Source organism: Stegastes partitus, unplaced genomic scaffold, assembly GCF_000690725.1.
Source record: "Stegastes partitus isolate 25-593 unplaced genomic scaffold, Stegastes_partitus-1.0.2 Scaffold199, whole genome shotgun sequence".
NCBI classification, from domain to species: domain Eukaryota; kingdom Metazoa; phylum Chordata; class Actinopteri; family Pomacentridae; genus Stegastes; species Stegastes partitus.
This window is the reverse complement of record NW_007577930.1, coordinates 35,529-57,534: the sequence shown is the minus strand read 5'-3', so window position 1 is coordinate 57,534 and position 22,006 is coordinate 35,529. Positions and strand designations below refer to the sequence as shown.

Below are 22,006 nucleotides of genomic sequence, written 5' to 3'. Positions count from 1 at the left end.
ATACACAGAATAAAAAAAAAAATAGCAGTGTCGAGAATATATATATGAAATATTACACCTTAAGTATTTACCCCCATTGTCTGAAATATTGCACCAATAATATTGCACAGATGATGAAGCAGTCCGGGTACATGGGGCTGTTCTTAAAGCAGTCTGGGGTTATTTAGCATTTAGCAGTTTGATGGCCAGAGGAAAGTAACTGTTTCTGAGTCTGTGGCGGATGCTGTTAGCTGTTTGATGTTTTTTAATGGCTGTAGGCTTGTGTCACCAACATCAAGCTACAATTTCTAAGAAGCTTGATTCATAATGAGTCAAGTTTAGCAAAAACTTAAATATTTTGTGTTTCATTAAATTTGAGGTCACGTTAACCCCCTAAAACCTGGGAGTAGGTTTAAAAGGATAGTAATCTTTAAAAAAATCAAGTTGACACCATTTACCAGAACCAGAGGCTGTTGTTTTCTGGTATTAAAAGCAGCTGTGGGCACTTGGAAAAATAATGCACACACTGATGTACACATTTTTTCAATTTTGTGGAATACATAATCAAAGATATTCAACTTTCAGCATTTTTTTTTCTCTTAATGAGTTTTCTTTTCAATATAGGTTTGCTCCACTGCACAAGATATTTCTGAGTTCTCTCTCCTTCTAGCCATGGTTGGAATTTTTTAAAAATTAATTATGTATATTAGAAATACAGATACAGCTGGGAAGAACAATTATTCTTTCACCAAAACAGCTAACACACTGCATTCTATGTTGTATGAAAGTTCGAGTTCAAAATTGGTTGAGCACAGAACAGAAACCAGTCACAGATTGTCCTGTCACAGCAACATGGGGGCAGAACAGCAGCTTCTGATCTGTTTGTGTCTACATGTGGTGAGTTAAGACACAATACTGAATGTGGTTCACCTGCAGTTCGGCAACACTCGGAGCCCAACACACATTTAATATAGCAACACATGATAAACAGAAGAAATAGGTATGAATACACTTCAGGTTGCAGCTACAAGAGTAAAGTCTTTGAAAACAGTGATACGATTCAAATTGAAGCATAGCTATATACTCTATATAAAAGTCTTTTAAGAGCCCCTAACTGGATACGTTTGGAGAAAATCCTGAAAGTAAAGGGATCCTCAGTCCTCATGTTTCAGTCTAGGAGTGGAACTAGTTCCTAAGTTGTCCTGAGACTTCTTCACCTGCTGCAGGTGAAGACAAGTTACAACTATAATAACCTTTAAACCGAATACATCAACCCTCCAAACCCCAAGCAACACCTGAGGAATTTTCTGCTCCTGTCATATTTTTTTTTTCTCACTGCGGGCTCATTTTCCTCCTCCAAGAAAAGTCTGGCACCTCCATGACACAGCACATCCATGCCTACAAGTGGAGAGAACTCGAGAAAATCCTCTGTGCAGTATGACAAAGTTACAGTATAAAGGAAAGCTGAATTTCTTTGATTACAAATGAAAAAAACCTGGAATCAGCATGCCCCACATTCAAATGTCCACAGGTGCTTCCAGTGCAGGAATACAATGGTGACTCTACATGCTATAGACATTTTTACACTTCTATTTTTTTTTTCAGACTACCAGTTTTGATACTACTCTGCACATCAACTCTTCAAATATACTTCCTATGATGAATGTATCTACCAACAACTTGCTTGGCTGTCTACTGTTTTGTTGCCACACTGCATTCATTTTATAGCTCAAGCATGTTTTATTCTCTATAATTAGTTCTGATCTAGCCTCTGCTCTCTGTAAACACAGCCTACATTTGTGGCAGAATTTTTGTCACTTAACTTGATTGCAGCAGAGTAAATCATATCTTCTCAGCTGTGTGGAGTAACGCAGAATAAAAAAAATTCTTACTGAGTCTGTTTAGTGCAAACGATTTGACAGAACCACATACGATCGGGTCAAAGACTACCTGAAAATTACTGTGGAACTAGACGCTAAGGCGATACCATCTAAAGTAACTATCTGGGCAGATAGTGAGTTTCTGAGGTGTTTAGGGCCAAATACAATAACCTCAGTTTTGTCTGAATTTAAATGAAGGAAGTTACAGGTCATCCAGACCTTTCTGTCCTTCAGACATGCCTGAAGTTTAAGTAACTGATTGATAACTTTGAATAACTTGTTTAACTGTAAACTAAATTTTATAATTCATCCTACATCCACCCAACCGGTCGAGGCAGATGGCCGTCCCTCCCTGAGCCTGGTTCTGTCTGAGGTTTTTTTTCCCCTACATGGGTTTTCGGTTCCTTCCCACTGTTGCGGACTGCTGATGCTTATAGGGAATCCAAATGTTTTAGATTGTTGGGTGTTTCTATCTCTGCCTTTGTGAAGCGCTATGAGATGACTTGTTGTTGTAAATATGCGCTATACAAATAAAATTGAATTGAATTGAATTGAATTGAAAATTGAGCGTCTGACGAGTCTCTGGCTTGGATTACTGGTGTCATTATGGAGATTTTAGAACGATAACCTGCCTTTCAAACCCACTGGAAAGTTAACAGAGGTTTGAGCATTAGCAAGGAAGGAAAAAACAAATCTGAGTGGGTCTTGCTTGAGTGTCATCATGTTCATTTCACTACAGAAGGCAGCGGGATCGGGTCGAACAGTGCAGAAAAATCTAGATAATATGAGCTAAAAATGTAGAATGCATCCATTCGTTGGTAATTTTGCTGTTGTTTTATGTTGCTGTTTTGGGGCTTTAGTATATCCCTAATTCTAATTAACTTATTAAGGTCGTGAAAGTGATCCTTTGGTTTGTGACCGTCTCTCTGCTCTGCTTCACACCTGTCTTTTCTAGTATGTGGTGGAAAACTTTAAATAGTTCATGTGAGCAGTGTGGTTCCCATTTCTAAAAATACAACACAACAGACTTCCTTATTTTAGTGGATGAACCACCTACACTAACCTACATGGTGTACTGGTTCTTGCTTGTACTATGATATCCAGTGTGTGTGTCCAGTCATATATCACATCCAGTCTAATCACACGGAAGGTCAGTGAACTACTATAGATGACCTCCTGCCCGTCTCTCTCTGCCCTTCTTCCCAACAGGAGTACTACATCGCAGACGCCTCCGAGGACCAAGTGTTTGTGTGTGTGAACCACCTGAACAACGTCACACACCTCTACATCTCAGACACACAGGGCCTCTCCTTCTCTCTGTCTCTGGAGAATGTGTTATATTACAGTCCTGAGGGATCTGGCAGCAACACGCTCATCAGGTACTGCCACACACACACACACACACACACACACACACATTATTTTTAATTTACTGTATCCAAACCTGTTAGGCTGATTGGAGACTAAAGTTCAGTGAGAGCCACTCATTAGTAAAGTGCCAGAATAACTAAAAAGACGTCACCCACTTTGAAAAAACCTTTAACTGACACTCTAAATCTGCCACTGTCGTATCACGTAGCGGCTTCAGAAACTAGATCCCTTCGCTTTTTGCACTTTATCGTGTCGTACATATCATTTTTAAAAATAAAGGAAATTGCCATTAACCACATACCCACAACAGCTGTGTAAAAACATGCTTTGCAAATCTATTAAACATCAAAATCTAAACTGAGTGTGGTCAGAGCACACCTGTGTATATAAGATCCCACAACTCTCGCTACATGTCAGGACAAAACCACAGCCGTAAAGCAAACTGTCTGTAGACCTCCAACGCAAGGGTATAAAACTATTCCTAAGTGTTTCTGGGAGCACAGTGGCTTCAGTTACTGTAAAATGAAATAACTTTGAAACCACTAACACCTGTGAGAGTTGACCGTCTGACCAAACTGTGCAAGAACGGCTTTAATCAGGGAGGTGACAGAGCTACTGGAGCAGAACATAGCAAGTCCTCTACATAGAGAGGAGACTCTTGGATGAGTTATCAATTAGGCCTTCATGGTGGAGCAACTAGATAGAGGCCTAGCTGAGAAAAGGGGAGTGACAACCTGTTTGGTGATTGTCAGACAACATTTAAAGAACTCTTGGAGAATGAGGGAGAAAAATGAGTAAATTAAACTCTTTGGGCAGAACTCCAAGCACTATGTTTGCTAAACACCAGGAACTGCTCGTCACCTGCTAATACAATCCCTATGGTGAAGCACGGTGGTGGCAGCATCATGCTGTGGGGGTGTTTCTCAGCAGCAGGGACACTGGTCTGGACTAAGGGAGAGCAGTGAATGCAGCCAGACACTGAGACGCTTTGACAGCTTTAGATGATATTTCAAGAACAATTGTGTCTAAAAGCTGTGATGACTTATCCAAGAAAGTTGTAACTGCTGCCAAACGGGCTTCTACAAAACACTGAATTAGGGGCTTGAATACTTCTGAATATGAGAGTTTTCAGTGTTTAATACATTTGCAGAAATGTCTCACCTTTTCTCTTTGTCATTTATTAGGTGTAGATTGATGGGGTAATGGAAAAGTGACATTTACAGCACAAGTGTGAAAAACAGAGAGGGGTCTAAATACTTTCTAAATCAGGCTCCTGGGTTTTGTCCTGGATCAACACACAGCTGAATGTTCCTGGAATACTGTCATCCAGTCAGTAACCTGATCTGCTGCCTGAACCATCTGGCTCCTTCCCCTTTGATGCTTTGGCTTATTTGTTCCTTTTGCTTTTGGATATGTGATTGAATTAATCATGTGATCAAGCAAATTGTACCAGGATATAAAAATGAATCCGGTGTGTACCTGCAGTACAAATTAAATCTGCAGCCTTTGCAGTAGTTAAGTTGTTCCCATAGCAACCACAGGGACTGACAGGAAGGCCTCAAGTTCCAATTACAGATGCTTGGTAACAAACAAAGGCTTTGTAAACACAGACAAACAGCGCTTCCTTATCTAATAGAAACAATTTATTGATCTGATGCCACCGCTCTGTCTGACCTCTGCATCTATTGTTTTTCTGCTCGGTCTTCTCCATAATCACATCAGCAAGATGCTGGTGTTAGTTTCCGGGGCAGTCGCAGTGTTGTCTCAGGTGTGAGCCTGCTGATGATGATTGTTTCTGTTTATCTGGCACACTGGCTTTTGTTAATGCAATTAGCTGTGGATCTCTGGGCCTTCTGTTTCATAGTTCACCTTGGTAAACAGAAAGCGTTAGGCTGGTGAGAATGTTTCTGTGTAAAATGATGCATACAGTTTACTTAGATCCCGTCATTTCTTGGTGATACTGCTGAAGTTTCCTGTTTATCTCTCTGCTCTGTGTAAAGTCACCTCATGCAGCTGTGGGAAAAAAAAAAGTGCTGATACATTTAGTTTGTCTTCATCTGTCCTCCTGTGTTTCGAGTGAAGTCGAACGTGTTCTGAAAATAAAATACAATTGTAAAGCGTTTAAAGATGCTCATGATTTGGACACTGCGTCACATGGACAGAAGTTCTGAGTGTTCCCCATTGATCCCGGTGTGACGTTCCTCCTCTGTGGTTCAGGTACTTTGCCAATGAGCCGTTTGCCGACCTGCACCGCGTGGAGGGGCTGCGAGGCGTCTTCATCGCCACACTCATCAACGGCTCCGTCAGCGAGGACAACATGCGGTCCGTTATCACTTTTGACAAGGGCGGGACGTGGGAGCTGCTTCAGCCACCTGCTGCTGACAGCCTGGGAGGAACGATGGACTGCCAGGTACAGCGACCAGCCTGCGTCTTTAATGAAACTTGATTTATTGTTGTAATCCATTTCTTCAGTGCTGAACATAATCAAGCTTGTACACAGTATGTATCCTGCATATTTCCAGTCAGCTGTGGCACCGCAGAGAGATCACGATCTTGGCTTCGACACTGTACGTTTGTGGTCAAGAAGAATGTGGGTTGTTTTTGCAGGTGTTTGTGGTTAGGTGGGACGGAGATATTATTGGTCCATTGCTGCAAAATTAAAATATATATATATATATTTTCAACCATTTTGGAAAGAGATTCATTAGAATTCATTTCTGTTTTATGTTTTATTTCTTCAGTAAGAATGCCAAACCGTAGGTGGTCCCAGCTTCTTTAACATTAAACTTTGAGAGGTGTCAGAATCTGGACAAGGTTTATTGTGCAACTTTTGTTTTTTGTAATCGTTTCAGTTGTACCAGAACATTTACAAACGTACACGCATGCGGATACATTTAGGCAATATATATTTTGCTGTCCCTCTCAGAAGCCCATCACCTGGTTTATCAGCTGTCCCCATTCATGATGCAATCCATACTAGTTGTCCAGATTAAAAAGTACAAACGGCGCCCAGATTCTTACTCATAATTCCATCCTTTAGAACAGCAGCCTCCACCACGGACCGATTCCAAGCACAACAATTTTCTATAGACCGGTCCTTCCATCCATCCATCCATTATCTATACACCCCTTAATCCTCACTAGGGTCACGGGGGGCTGGAGTCTATCCCAGCTGACTTAGGGTGAAGGCAGGGGACACCCTGGACAGGTCACCAGTCTATCACAGGGCTAAGACAGAGACAGACAACCAAGCACACTCACATTCACACCTACAGACAATTTAGAATCACCAATTTACCTCAACATGATTTTGGACTGCTGACTATGCGTCAGGAAAACAAATGGCACTTAAATCAAATGCTTGTTATGAGAAGAGACTTTGCAATGAGATTTTCCGTCATCCACACCTTTATAATTCATCATTAAAAGAGCTGTAATTGAAGTAGCTGCTGCCAGAGTTAAAACAGGCTTTCATTTGTACAAGCTTTTCATTGACTGTGCCAAAAAAAAAAATGCAGTTGAAAGTTTTAAATTCTCCAGAAATCTTTTGCAGCATCTGCCAACTGTGCTCGGCACACATCAAGAGTAATTACTGACACGGTGCTACGGCTCTACCTGTAACCAGCTGCTGTAGCCTGTAGAAGGTTCAAGGTCACAGCCTTTCAGAAACAACCGCTGGAGCCCCATGTGTGTTTCTGTGTTACTATATGAGGGTGTCTGCATGCAGAGCAGCACATAGCTGTTGTAGTACGAGTAAAACTGCATCCTCTCTCCATTTTCAAGGTCAAAACTGTGAAAAGGCCTTGAGGATTTGACCAAGACACCTACTTGTGTATTGAAGCTGCGTGCAGCCGCTATCTTGTGCTCATGTCCAATACCTTCAGGTTAATTGCACTTTGGCGCATCATAGCACATTATCACACTTCCTGTTGAAAGTTGTTTTTATGAGTTAATTAAGGCAGGATGGTGGTTTACTATATGAATAAAGCTTTCACCGTGCTCCCTCGTACTACAAGTGGATGACCCTGACTGTTGTGATCTGCACAGAATGCAGTGTGTTGTTGAATCAATAACTTTATTTCTAGTTCAGTACTTACAGATCTAAGTACTTCGGTGCAAAAGGTAGAAGCACATAGAGTAGGACTGTTAAGGGAGAGAAAGCAGACAGAAAGAAGTGCAGTGAAACCAGCAGCTAAACAACATCACCTGACTCTCCCCTCCTCTGTCTCACCCCTCAGCTCAGTAAAGGCTGCTCTCTCCACCTGGCTCAGCGCTGGAGCCAGCTGTTCAACATCCAGCTGAGGAGGATGCCCATCCTATCCAAGGACTCTGCACCTGGACTCATCATGGCCACAGGTGGGGCAACAGGGAGCAGCAGCACAGATTAAGAGAGTTTCAAAAACATTTAGAAAAATCCAGTTGACAGAGATGTGCATCAATCAAGAAATGCTGGACGGACCTCATTTGAACTTCCATTGTGGATATGATTAGTTTTTAAGGCTCCCACTGTGTAAGAAGTGTGTATAAAGTTTCAGCGATGAAGTGACCCTTCACAGATTGGGCCTCTGAACTTTCTACCTGCCACTGCATTTTTCAGCAATTCCTAATACATGTAATCACATTTTACGCTTCTCTAACACTACTAAAACGCTTCTCTGACACTCCTAAAATGCTTCTCTAACACCACTAAAAAATCTCTGGGATCTGTGTGATGAACAGAACATAATCTTTTCTTAGAAGTTCCAGTTATTCTGACACAGTCACAGTGAGTCATAGTGATTGCTCTTAGTCAAAACAGATGAAGAGACTTTGGGTGCCATCTGTTGGAGGATGCCATGTGTCATTTATTTATTTATTTCTAGCCATTTCCTCTTGTTCTGATAGCACAGATAATTTTGCACCACACAGGAAACACGCAGTGCAAAACTACAAGTCTCCCTTCGTAAATGTTCTCTTCCTGTATCGTCCAAAACACCGGAAATGTGGTTGTACCCTGCAGAGGAGGTGCAAGAAACTTTAGCATGTTGTGTTCAGAAGTTTGTTGACTTGTCATAAGTGACGGTGGAACAGTTTGGACGTGTTGCAGTCAGATGAATTCATCAGAAAGAAGTGCAACGAGTTTCTCCGCTCTGCTGCTGAATCTCCACAGCTGGTAGAGAGCATTGATTTGTTGATACTCTCCAGTGTTTAGGAGACTGCTTCCCCTGCACCCAGCCAGTCTCTCTAATTAAATTCTTATTAGATAATGTGCATGGAAAGAGAGCAAAAGAGTGAGGGGGAGAGGAGGAGGAGGAGGAGGAGGAGGAGGAGGAGGAGGGAGGACTGGCAAACGCCGCCGCCATTTGCTTCGTTATCGCTCTCAAACAGATGGGCTAATTACTGCTGCTGCACCCAGCGGGCACTCGAAGGGTCAAACACACTCATGAATACAGGCATGAGTGTACATACACACACTGCACAGGCGTGTTTACATGCACAACAGCCTGAATTAACTGATCACACACACAGTCCTGTACAAGTTTCATTAATATGAATTACTATGAAAGAAGTATTAAAGGTTTTGGTAATATTATACGTATGTTAGAAGTATATAATATTGCTGTGTATAGTGCAGCTCACAGGTAAGTCATTCTAAATGTAACAACAGACATCTGAGGGCATTTTTTGATTATAGAAAAATAGACAAAAAAAATCAGACAAAACATTCTCACAATGATTTGTATGTATATAGTTTAGTTTAAGTTGATATTGATAGGTATTGATAATTTTACTGACCTATTTTTAATATTCTCGCAGTCATAGCAGCTGGACTTGCTTGGGTTTCTTGAAGACGTTCCACCTCTCATCCAAGAGGCTTCATCAGTTCTGACTGACTAGTTGGGAGTTCCAGATACTGACATCCTTAAGGAGCCATTAACACCTGAGTTTCGGTTTCATTTGGGGGTTTGTTGCTCCTCCCCCTCGTTATGTGAGTCATTAGTACTCCCCCTGCCACAATGGGGTTTATTAAGGTCTTTTGTGGCTATAGGTGTGAATGTGGTTTCAGGATATCTGGATCTCCCAACTAGTCAGTCAGAACTGATGAAGCCTCTTGGATGAGAGGTGAAACGTCTTCAAGAAATTCAAGCAAGTCCAGCTGCTACGATTAAACTATGAGAACAACCATGACCTGGAGGACTGAGAATCTTCACAGACCTATTTTTAATATTGAATTTAACCTCCTGACTTTGTATGAACCACTTACGCCTTTTTATCAAGGTACATTAATGATAACGCAACAATGAAAAACTCTGAATCTCACAGAATCTTACTTTAATACACATGAGAGAAAGAAAGCAACAAACCAGAAGCAGAAGGAGGGCAGAGGCCACCACACCACGCTTAGGTTAAGGTTCCGACTGGTTGGACTGGAGCACATGTTGCCCGACGAGACGGTACCTCACATCAACGTCCAGTCAGCCTTCGCAGCAGGCGACTGGGAATACATCGCTTAGTTGGAGGTGGTGGGGGGGGCAGGATTGTCTCATGAGATCAACCCAACCGGCTGCAGCCTCCACCAGAGGAGGTCTGCGGGTGCAGACAGGTGTGACGAGAGGTCCGGGTGGCGATGGGCTAGTGTGCCTCAAAATACCTGCATGAAAGTCACAGGGAAGAACAGCAGAGGGCAGAGACTCCATTATCAGGGGATGTGATGGAGTGTTGTGAGCCAGGGAGGGAGCACACTTGGAGGATGTTAAAGCAAGCCAACATTGCGTCTTTATGTACTCTCAGGGCACTTTGCATCCAATGCATCTAAGTGAAACTATCAAACATTCTATTGAACTATTTTTTTATTTTATTTTTTATTGCTATCGATAAAGAGTTTATTGCCGGTACATATCGCCAGTGCTTCATTGTCCACGCCTGTTTTCTTGTATTGATTCTAAGAAATCATTCCTGAAAACGTTTTATTTCTTTCTTTTGTTGTTAAAATTACCATTTTAACAATATTTAAAATTAATACTTCTCCTCTCATCCAGTTTCCACAAGTTTAAAGATACTAAATTTTGTAAGAGCATATTCAATTAACAGCTGCTCTTCAACAATATCAATAATCTATCTTTAACTGGTGAGAGTGATTAAACGCACTAATAATTACACACACAGTGACAGCATGTTTGTGCTTGCCAGTTTCATATCGGCACAATGGCAGCTGCTTGTTTATTGTCTCGGGTATCTGGCTCCTCGTGTGATGATATTTAGGGAGTCATTAGCCCGTTTTACACGGAGTGTAATTCATTTCAGAGGCGTCGTTACAGCCCTCGACGACGACACGGCAGTCATGTTACTCTCATTTTAATCTGCGCTTCTTGAAGTCATTCACGCTGAAACGATATTTGATAATCAGGACTGATGTGTATCGACGTAAGCAGGTGCCCGTCTCTTCTCAAGTGTCACAGGCAGAAAATGCTGGTATTAATCATTCAGAGATGCTATTGTTCCTGATGGATGGATGGAGGGACGCATAGATGGATGTGCTTTGGAGGATGTTTGTCAGCTGAGACATGACATCTTTTCCTCAGCTTGTTGTCCAGTTCTTACAGCCTTACCTGCTGTGCAACTGGAAGAGAAGTGTTACATAAAAATTGCATGAATAGCAGCTTCAGACTTTAATCTCCACATATTCCTTTTCACTCTCTTTCTCCTACTGCCCCTTCTTTCACCTGGATAAACCAACAACACTTCCTAACACAACTTCTCCATCTAATGCCCCTGCACAGATCGTTTGTCCTTTTTGTAAGCTGCAGATAAAAACTGCACTGAACTGTAAGAAGACTTTGCAGCCACACTAGCAGCTCTGTGAAGCTCTGGTAACGTTAAGGGCACTTTGACATAATGCTAACATCAGTGAGAATGCTAGTGTGTGTCAGGTGAAAGGTATAAAAAATAAAGCTGAGGATGAGGAGAGTGTTACTACTTGTGCAGATATTTGATCATCAGCAAACAATAATTTTGACCCAACAATAGATTTAGACAATAAACCAGGTGATCATCAAAGTTTCTGCACTTCTTCATCTGGCGACCAAGAATATATGCGTTTCATTTCATGGCAGTCCATCCAGTTGTTGCAAAGACATTTTAAGCTGAAACAAAAATCTCTGTGACACGAGATTAACCTCCTTAATGTCGTCATCCCACCAAGTCTGCAAGGATTCGCACAGAGCCCTCGTCGGACGGCTATGTTCAGCCAAAAATGTGTGACTACATAGACTGTATACACTGAAAAGTCACCTACTGCACATGGTTAGGGTTAACGGTGCCGAAAAGTAATGCCTGGTATGAGGACTGACTGTGTAAGGAGATTCTCTGTCATCTACACCTTTATAATATATCTAATATAATAGTTGTAATTGCAGTAGTTGCTGCCAGACATAGAATATGATTTGATTTATACATGCTTCCATTGGCAAATGTGGCAAAAAAAAAAAAAAAAAATACAGTAGGAAGATCAAAACTCTCCAGAAACCCTGTGCTTTGTCTGCCTGCTGTGCTCCGTACACATCAGCAGTAGTTGGTGCTGCAGCTCAGTCTGCAACCAGCTGCCGTATCAAAGGTATAAACCTGAAAAAAAGAGAAAAAACAAAGTTGCATTTCAGAGTGCAGATTGATTTTTTATTTTTGGTTTTTTTACAAGATCTGTTTGCACTTTTTTTTTTTGGCAAAGACACTTGTACAATGAGGGGGCTTTACTGAAATATCACAACTTAAATGTCAAATTTGCAGCTGTGTTTCATACATGATGAGTGTTAGGAAACTCCCACACTTCCACTTTTCATTGTTTCAGTTTCTGACTCTAATTTCGACAATTTAAAAAACAAAACGAAACATGTCTGTCTCACTGGGTTAATGAATGAGAGGTATGTTTGCAGGTTTTTTTTTTTTTTTTTTAGAGATGCCTGTAAAATGCACTAGTGATGGCAATATCAGTCAGTCGACCCACAACTTTGGACCAAATGGATTGTCCTCAGATTTTGTACAGGCATTTAATGCTGTGTAAACATTTAGGAATTAAAACAGGAGGGTGTTCTTAAAGCTAGTGTAGTAGAGAAACAATCAAATGAATATGTGGTGACCTTTGCATCAGCTCATCTCAACACACTTTCATACAGTTTATAAATTAGTTGACGGGTAGGTTGTTCAGTATCTCTGAGAACTTTCCACAGTTTTCTGTGGATTCAGTCCGTGTCATTGTCTTCTGTCTCTTCACCTAATCCCAGACTGACTCCATAATGCTGAGATCAGAACTCAATAAGAAGTTAGTTCTTTATGGCTGCGACTGGATGTTCAGACTCATTTTCCTGCTGCAGAGTGATTGTGAGACAATCAGACGCCTCCCTGATTGCATTGCGTGACAGAGAAGAATCTAAATATCTGAACTGAATAAAAATTCTGGACCAGTACTGAATATGTTTAAAGCCATCATTGAATTATTTCATCCTCACCAGGCCTTCATGCTCCCTACCAGACAAATTGTAGTAACCTTGACAGATTTTATATCGCAGCCAAACTCAATCCGACAGTAGCTTCAGACCTCGACCTTTCTGAATGCACCAGTCTCGCACACACACACAAAGAAAAAAAAACATGTAATACCCTCCAAAAACATCTCATAACACTTTAGTGCTCCTAGCGTCAAAATCCCTTTTGGGAAAGAGTAACAACTTTATTGACTCTAACACCACCCTCTGGCCAGCTTTTACGCTTACATCACCACAACTGCTCGGAATTGAAAACAGTTTTGTCGTTTCACAGCTTGATTTGCTTTCCATACAAAGAACAGTTGACTCAGTGCTATTAGTTTTCTGAAAACAAGTAGAAAACAAAAAAACAAACCTTTTCTGTATTTCCGATTTCATGATGTCCTTTTTGTAAATTGTCTGAGCAGATCATTCCTGGTGATCAGCTTTATTAAATAACAAATTACTGTCAGAGGAAAGTTTGTCAAGTGCACACAAAGGCCACTTGCATGAAAAGATACCGAATGCTCTAGTTTGAGTCTTGGGTTACAGATTTTCCATATGTGAAAGGAAAAAGTGGCCGCATCAACTCTGTAATAATCAGGGAAAACCCCTATAGTGTGTGTGTGTGTGTGTGTGTGTGTGTGCGCGCGCATGTAAAATGGCTTTTTGTCCTCTGATTGCAGGATCTGTAGGCAGGAACTTGGCCAACAAACCCAACGTGTACGTCTCTAGCGGCGCTGGAGCGCGGTGGAGAGAGGTCAGTACGAAATCCTACAGAGATGACAAAGAAAGCCCAGCATGTAGAACTGAAGCACAGACAGAAAACTAAAACACATGCCAGTGCCTGTAAATATATCTAAGCTTTATGGACTTTTCTGCACATTTGCAATCACTGACCTTCACGGCAGTTTTAAAAAAAGACATCTGGATAAATATGGGCATCAGTCGAGACCCAAGCTTTCCTCTGCCTAATGGACACACTGCACTATTAATTCATTTAGTTTGGAACATAGACTACCCTTTATGTGTTCTTTAAGAGTAAATTCTGACTCGGATGTTTCAGAGAATGACCCTCAATTTCAAACAGCATTAAGTTGGGTTGTGCTGAATTGGTTTCTGTGTCAAAATACTAAAGCTCGTTGCATAGCTCCTGATAAAAGAACAAAGGGGACGTTTTATTTGCCCTGTAATGCTTAAATATTTTGCTCTTTGTGTGACATTCTCGGATTTCTATTTAAGTTAGAGCAGATTTTTACACATCAGGTACTGTTGCCCTGTTGCTTACCCATTATGGTAGAAACCTATTTGCTTTATTACTTTTGTAGCGTTTTGCTTGGACTCTAAAAAGCTTGTTATGTAGTGTTGGCTCATCAAATTCATAAAATGAAATCACATTTGATTGGCTGTAACCACCCCTGAGGGCAAGATGAAGAGGAGAAAGATGTTTTTGTGCTTTTAGAAAGAAGACATATTTGACATAAGTGGACGTATTGATTCAGAAATACTCAAAAACAGTTTTATTGCAAAACTATTCCTTTGTGACATTACCTGATATTCTGCTGGTTTACAGTTTAGAGTGAACCGTCACAGGAATTGTGTCCGATCGAGGAAATAAAATTGCCATTTTAATGAGGTTATTAAAATGTATTTAGAATTGGTTTTCAAGAAATGCCTGTTCTAGCAGTATGTTGGGATAGCTGACTGACCATGCCTCCTGTTACCCAGGCGCTGGCAGGCCCTCATTTCTACACATGGGGCGACCACGGTGGCATCCTGATGGCCATCGCACAAGGAGGCGCCACCACACATCTCAAGTAAGTCTCAAACACCCCAGTTTAAACGCTCACCCGGTAGAGAAAATAAATCAGATTTAGGCTCGCAAGCATCAAATCCAGAGAGGCTCGTCTGCACCTGGAAGGTTTCCACACGAAATCCCCAAACAACTCGAGGAAATGTGGGACGTGAGGCACATAAACGGCACCTGCCCCGTGGATGTGCTCATTACTCAGCAGGAGCAGATTGTGTTAATGTGATGCAGCGTGTTGGAGTTGAAACACAAATACACCTTCCCTCAGTAAACACAAGTGTAATAAAACACCTCTGTGCCAACAACAACATAGCAGGCAACTCATTTTCACGTGCAGGTGATGCAGTATATTAATGTGAAAACAGCTGACCTCATTTACATGCAGAGAGGAGTCACTTCCCGTACCCTGGTTACATACTAACCTGCTTTTCGCTTCATGTATACAAACGTCACTATAGCTGGGTTAAGCCACCCAATTAAAATACACGCTATACTCCTACTTTACCTCCTTTGTGATGTTTTTGTCTTCCTTACTTTTCTGTTGTGCAGCAGGGAAAGCGTGGGTAGGCAGCAGATGATCAAAAGGGACTAAATGCTCAATGCAGGTTGTTAACAATACAAGCTGAAAAGCCATCACTAGATAAAGAAACAAAAGACGAAATAAAATTTTTAGATCTCTCACTGGCAAAAAAAATACAATTATACTTGAAATATCGTCCCTGTCAGATTCAGCACCAACGAAGGCGAGACGTGGACGGACTTTAAGTTCTCAGATAAGGAGGTGTACGTGTACCAGCTGCTGACGGAGCCCGGAGAGAAGAGCACCATCTTCACCATCTTCGGCTCCTACGCTGAGCAGAGACACAGCTGGCTCATCCTGCAGGTCAACACCTCCGACGTTCTGGGTAGGTTGGCGAGTGAGAAGGAGGTGCAGAGAGCTCTTGTGTTAGCGATCCTCAGCTCTTAGCAACAACAGCTCACAGCAGCTGTTTCTAAGTGCAGGCTTGAGCTGTGTCAGAATCAGCTTGTTAGTGAACTGACACCAAAAGACTGCACATGAAAGATGTGTGTAACCTCTGTGTCTTAAAAGTTAACCCGATGCAAAGGTAACTTAAACCTGCATTCTTTCTCATAGCCAGCAGGGGGCGACTCCTCTGGCTGCGATAGAAAGTCAGGTTATATAGCAGTCTGTGAGTAAATGGCACCACTTCTCACTTGATCTGCTATCTCAGTAAACATTTTCTTAATAAGTCTATGGTTTTGATTGCTAATTTCAAGAATTTTTGAACACAGCGTGACCATTTAGAGTAAAATAGACCTTTAAAGGGCACTTCTTGAAATACTTGGAAAATGAACATTTCAACCCTAGGGTGTTATTGATGGATATTTTACAATATTTTTACTTTTGTGACTTAAAAAAAACATGTTGCAAATCAAGATTAATAAAGTTACCATATATGGTAACTTGCCCATTTATGGTTTTAAAAAAGGGAATTTAGAATGAATAAAAGAAAAAGTAACAAACTGCAAAAAATCATTTATTTAGAAACATTTTAGTTTGAGGTAATGATCCTTACACAACCAGTAAAGTATTTATAAAGTACTTGGGAAGTTCATTTGGTACCATTGTTCTTGGGGTAGTAGTTTTGGCACTGATCTCACAAAATAAATCAAAGTGGAGTTTAATGCAAACCAGTAACAAGTGTTTATAAAGTGCCTGAAACATTTGTTTAGTCACATTTTTATATTGGCACTAATATAAAAACTAAATCAAAGTGCACATGGTTCTTCAACCTCAAGGAGAGGCACAGGGTGAACATGTTGACCGTCCAAGGAAGTTACCAAATATGGTCACTTGCCCCATAAAGGGTTAAAGTGGGGGGGTTACCTTGTGATTGACAGGTTGTTATCACATCGCTGTGCATAGTGTCTGTGGGTTTTCAGGCAGATCCACCCATCACCCGCTACGTTCGGTTTCAAAAGACCCAGATGGTGACGGCCAAATGCCAAACCGAAGGCTTCAAAAACAGTTCACAAACCAATGGATCCATATGTCCATCTTTTATATGTTCACATCAAATGTCCAAAAGGTTTCAGTTAGTTAAATTTGAGCCTTTGAGTAGTGAACAGTGGACAGACTCGCACTACAATTAGATTCAAAATAAAAGTTGTTAAATGAGTGTAGGATTAGCATCGTTCTGGTCGCAGCCAACGGTAGAAAAAAAAAGATCCCTATGCAGACATTTGTCACCAGCTGAAATATTTTCCAGGTGTTCCTTGTTCGGATGCCGACTACAAGCGCTGGTCTCCGTCGGATGAGCACGGCAACGAGTGTCTGCTGGGCAGAGAGATAACGTTCAAGAGACGAGCTCCTCACGCTACATGTTTTAACGGAGAGGACTTCGACCGGCCGGTCACCATCTCGAACTGCTCCTGCACACGGCAGGACTATGAATGGTGAGAGAACCACCCACACGTTTCCACTGCTCACTGTCCGTGTCAGTACGAATGGTTAAAGAAAGCACAAGTTTGGGTTATGTGGATTTTATACAGATACACTAAGCTGTGAATAGGCAATGGTTAATATCTGGACGAAACATCAGATATGTAAAAGACCTTTAAATATGTAAAATATCAAAAATAGCGTTTCTAGGCTTCCACAGTCAACTGCTTTACATTATTAATTTGCATATAATTATATTATAACTGTGAGGTTTGCAAAAATTGGAAAATCTTCAGTCTTTTAAAAGTTTTTTATTTGTTGGCCTTTTTGCCTTTATTATAGAGGACAGTCGAGAGAGAGACAGGAAAGTGGGGGAGAAGAATGGGGAAAGGAATTGCAGCAAAGGGCCATGAGTGGGATTCGAACTCATGGCCGCTGCGTTGGGGACTATAGCCGTTGGGGACTATAGCCCCTGTACGTGGGTCGCCAGCTCAACCAGTTGAGCTATAGCAGCGGCCAAGGAAAATCTTCAATCTTATTGTTTTTGACCTCAGATGTTACATAAAATCTATCTATGCACCATAATTATTAGCTAATTTCTTTGGTTATTCATTAATTTTCCGCTTCTTATCCAGATCCAGGTTCTGCTAAATGATTATTAATGATATTGTTAGGATTTCTGCAGCCATGAAGTACTGACAAAGGTGATTTAAATGAATGGATGCACTTCATAAATACTCCTTGGCTGCTTTTCTTTGATTTCTTTTAATACTATGATTGATATGATGTTGATAACAAGAAGGTTGTAATCTAAATGTAGAAATGACTCACTCAGGTATAACGTTCTGCAGTTCTTCAACGGTTAAACGGCTCTTATAGGACAAAGCGATTCAAATTGTCCCACACTACACTGAAATAAAGACTTTCAGATGGAAATCTATATTCATGAGGTTTAGTGTGGGCAGGACATGTGTCACATCAGAAGCAGATGGTACTGACTGACTCGTATCTGATGCCTAAACTTCACTATTGGCTAAACAAAACATTAGCCCAAGTGACAAAATGCCCATCAGATGTTGCCTTTAACCAGAAACCTAACAGTTCTTCCCTTTTTTTTTTTTGCCTCTTCCTCCTTCTAGTGACTACGGTTTCAAGCTGAGTGAAGACTTGTCTCTGCAGGTGTGTGTTCCTGACCCTGAGTTTCTGGGTGACCTCTACGCTCCTCCAGTCCCTTGCCCAGTCGGTACCAGCTACCGCCGCAGCAAAGGGTAAGCTGCTGCTAACTGACTTCATACTGCAGAAATGTGAAGTTGTTCTACTGTGATTTAATAGCAGTACATGGCCATATGCTGCAGTAATGGATTTTACATGTACAGTTGTGACTCGATAATCCGACCCTTAACAATCCAAAACCTTGCTATCCGACAGGTTTTAGGGAAAAACGAACGGAACCCATGAAAAACAGCCTTAACATACCGACAGCCTTGGATTCTGACTCCAACATGACATTTTATGTCACCAATCAGGATAACGGCGTATTATCTGATTTAACAGTCCGACAGATTGGCTACGTTCAGACTGCAGGACTTAATGCTTAATTCAGATTTTTTTGTGAAATCAGATTTCTTTGTGAGTTCGTTCACATTTCCAGTTAAACAGGACTTGTATGTGATCTGCTGTGTGATCTTCATACGACCCAAAAGTGTCCCGCATGCACAGAAGAGGACACGACGACGTCACACTCAGCGAGCGTGCTCAGTGTTTGTGGAAGTAAACAAGGATGGTAACGGTGGAGTGTTTCTTGCCCGCCACTCCCCCGCCGCCACTGATGGTGGAAACAGAAGTGTGACCGCTAACTAAACTGGCATCAGCAGCCAAATACTGCCTGTACGTTCCAGCCACTTCCACCCTGTCAGAGCGATCCCCGGGGTGGAAGTGGCCGGAACATGCACAATCGCACCGGTCAGTTAGGCTGAAATCCAGCGATGCGTAGTGTTCTAATAACACACTAGTTATTATAACAACTATAAACAATAAATATTAACAACAAATGAACCTTCCAGCATCAAGCCCTCCTTGTATCTCGATGCCATCCTGACGTCTTTCTATCCGACATAAAAGAAGGTTTTACATTTAGTGTCGGATTATCGAGTCATGACGACTGTGGTTAGCTTTTCCTCTTTAGTTTTATATTTGCATTTGGGAGAAAGCTAAATCTAGCCTTACATGTGTAGCAAAGAGTTTCTTTTATAGATTTTTGTCTACTGCAGATGCCAACGTGACAATAAAGCCTAAGTTTGAAGTAAAATTTGGAAAGTTCCTGGTTTGATGTGAATGTTTTTGGCTCGTCTGGTCACATTGAGGACGCTGCTTTTATAACTCTCAGCAAGTTTTATCACCTGAAATTGTCCCCTTGCTTTGATTGTCTTTGCTTTGTTGTTACCTGTTTCTCCTTTTTTTTTTTGGTGAGAGCACCATCAAGTGTCCAACTGAGACTCTCTTTATGTTGCCACTGCAGCTACAGAAAGGTACCAGGCGATAGCTGTCGCGGAGGAGACGTGGAGTCCAGACTGGATGGAGAGATGCTGCCCTGTCCTGTCGGAGGTAACATGCATTCAATCAAATGTTTAAACAGAGCAGCTGGTGTAGAATTACACTTTATTTGTACGTTCAGTGCTACTGAGTGCATTGTGTTGCTGCCCAACATGTCGGATGCATTTTTTCCCCCCTGATAAATCATCTGAAAGGCTCCTTTAAAAAGTATTTCAAGTCCTAGTTTGATTACGAGCATGTTTCCAGCTGTATCTTGCAGTCGTCTTCTCCAGTGTCTTTGTTGGCACATTCCTGGAGCTGCATCGATTAATCCGATCAATTTTACATTGATTGTTTCTGTCTAGTGCTACTTGTGGCCAGAGATCCTTGTGGGTGCCATTAATGCTGCATGTTATGTCACTCAAGTGGAAACTGTACAGCACAGTTTTATGGGATTTGCCAAAATCAAACGTTTTCACAATTTCAAGTGGAAGCTGCGGTACAGTGACTGCACCTGAACGCGTCTCAGTGGGCTGCTGCTGGTGGAATTCATTGTGTTTTTCCCTTCATTAGATTCTGTGCAGCCATAAGCACGTCTCAAATTATATTACAACTCAGTGAATATATTAAACTGCTGGACATGAGACATGGTGGAAACATCTATCCAGCACTGACAATGACTAAACTAAGGCCTTTTTGTCCTTAAATGACTATTACAAATTAGAAAATAAACCTGGCTTTTCTGTGTTACTCATCAAATTTTAAAATCTGGTTCTACAGCTGTGAATCAAACAAAACTATTTGTTTCAAAATGCACATGTGCAGATATGTGATAATATAGATCATGACTTATAGAGGATCGTAACAGTTTTCCTTAAATGTTTCTTGTGAATCTTTCACAAAGATGTTATTTCAGTAGAAAATGTCTCATGTGGCGTGTAAACAGATGATGAGAAACGGCCTGACTGATTAAGAGTAAACCTGCAAATTAATTCAAAACTTGCATATCTTGTGTGTAAAAGTCTGTCTTTGGAAAACAGTCTATTAATATGTGTACGTCTCTGACATAGAAATGGGAGAGCATGGAGACAGCATTAGAATCTTCTGTCGCTGCCCTGCTGAAGCTTGACACTGACACTTTATGTGTCATTGCTTTCCCAGCAAACAGCATCATGTAGAGATTTGTAGCTCCGGTGTATCTTTTTTTTTTCACTCTCCGGTGTTCTTGCAGAGAGCAACGAGTTCATCCTGTACGCTGTGAGGAACTCCATCCATCGCTACGACCTGGCCACAGGCACTGACCAGGCCCTGCCTCTGGCCGGCCTCCGGGAGGCTGTAGCTCTGGACTTTGACTATGACAGGAACTGCCTGTACTGGGCTGACATCTCTCTGGACACCATACAGGTCAGTGAGGGATTCCTCTGGGAGGCAGCCAGGCCATACATTTTCTTTGACACCGTGTCCAAATACAAGGGAAGCAGGGCTTGTTAACATCAGTGCAGGGACTCCAGGGGAGCGTATTCACTCATGCCAACCTGGAAATGTTGCCCTCTTCTGAATAAGCTCCAGCAGCTTAACTCGTATTCACTTTTTATTCCACAGTTGGATGGATAGTGTCACACTATTAACCTAAAGTGGACTTTCCTTCTCTCTCCTGTAGCGTCTGTGTCTGAATGGCAGCACAGGTCAGGAGGTCGTAGTGAGGAAGGACCTGCAGAACGTGGAGGCCCTCACCTTTGACCCCATCAGTAGACTGCTCTACTGGGTTGATGCTGGAGCGCAGAAGATTGAGGTATTGAAGACAATCGTGTGTGTGTCTATGTATGCAATTACTGTAAATTCCGGACTATTGAGCGCACCTGAATATAAGCAGCACCCACTAACTTTAAAAAGAAAACAAGTTTTGTGTATATAAAGGCTGCACTTGTCTATAAGCTGCAGGTGTCCACGTTGTAACATGAGATGTTTATACACAAAGATTTTTTAAACTTTTAAATAAATATGTACCATAAATGCTTTTTTCCAAACAGTGTCTGTAACACGACTGGTTAAAAAAATAAAAAATACAGCAGCCTACCAGGAAAAGTCATAGATCGCTATCTTCATCTTCCTCCTGCGCACTAAAACCACTGAAGTCGTCTTCTTCAGCGTTGGAATTGAACAGCCTCAGAATTACTTCGTCACACACTTCCTTTGTCTCTCTTTCGTTGTCGCTCTCAATGTCACTTTTGCCTCGAGGCAAATTCGGAAAACTCGCAAAAATTCATAAATTAGCCGCATCATTGTTTAAGCCGCGGTGTTCAAAGCGTGTGAAAAAAGTAGCGGCTTATAGTCTGGAAATTACAGTACACACTGTTAAAAGTGTGGAAGTGCACAGGACTCTGGACGACTCCACTCAAAATGCACTTTCTGAACAGCTGTAGAACATCTGCGCTGTGTGTGGCTGAGCTGTCCAGACTTACATGTAGTTAAAATAATCCTAGTAACTCTCATC

At 41.5% G+C, this 22,006-nt stretch overlaps 1 protein-coding gene across 1 annotated transcript in view; it reads left to right on the top strand.

Moving 5' to 3' along the window:
• The window catches only part of sorl1 (sortilin-related receptor, L(DLR class) A repeats containing), a 125,646-nt gene that overhangs the window by 77,408 nt on the left and 26,232 nt on the right, over positions 1 to 22,006 (top strand). Inside the window, exons 8-18 of the mRNA XM_008280571.1 lie at positions 3,069 to 3,238; positions 5,448 to 5,640; positions 7,469 to 7,586; positions 13,414 to 13,487; positions 14,456 to 14,544; positions 15,264 to 15,442; positions 16,808 to 16,994; positions 18,120 to 18,248; positions 19,499 to 19,584; positions 20,744 to 20,916; positions 21,173 to 21,304. Of these exons, the coding sequence (XP_008278793.1) occupies positions 3,069 to 3,238; positions 5,448 to 5,640; positions 7,469 to 7,586; positions 13,414 to 13,487; positions 14,456 to 14,544; positions 15,264 to 15,442; positions 16,808 to 16,994; positions 18,120 to 18,248; positions 19,499 to 19,584; positions 20,744 to 20,916; positions 21,173 to 21,304 (1,530 nt within the window). The remainder of the gene's footprint in view (positions 1 to 3,068; positions 3,239 to 5,447; positions 5,641 to 7,468; positions 7,587 to 13,413; positions 13,488 to 14,455; positions 14,545 to 15,263; positions 15,443 to 16,807; positions 16,995 to 18,119; positions 18,249 to 19,498; positions 19,585 to 20,743; positions 20,917 to 21,172; positions 21,305 to 22,006) is intronic.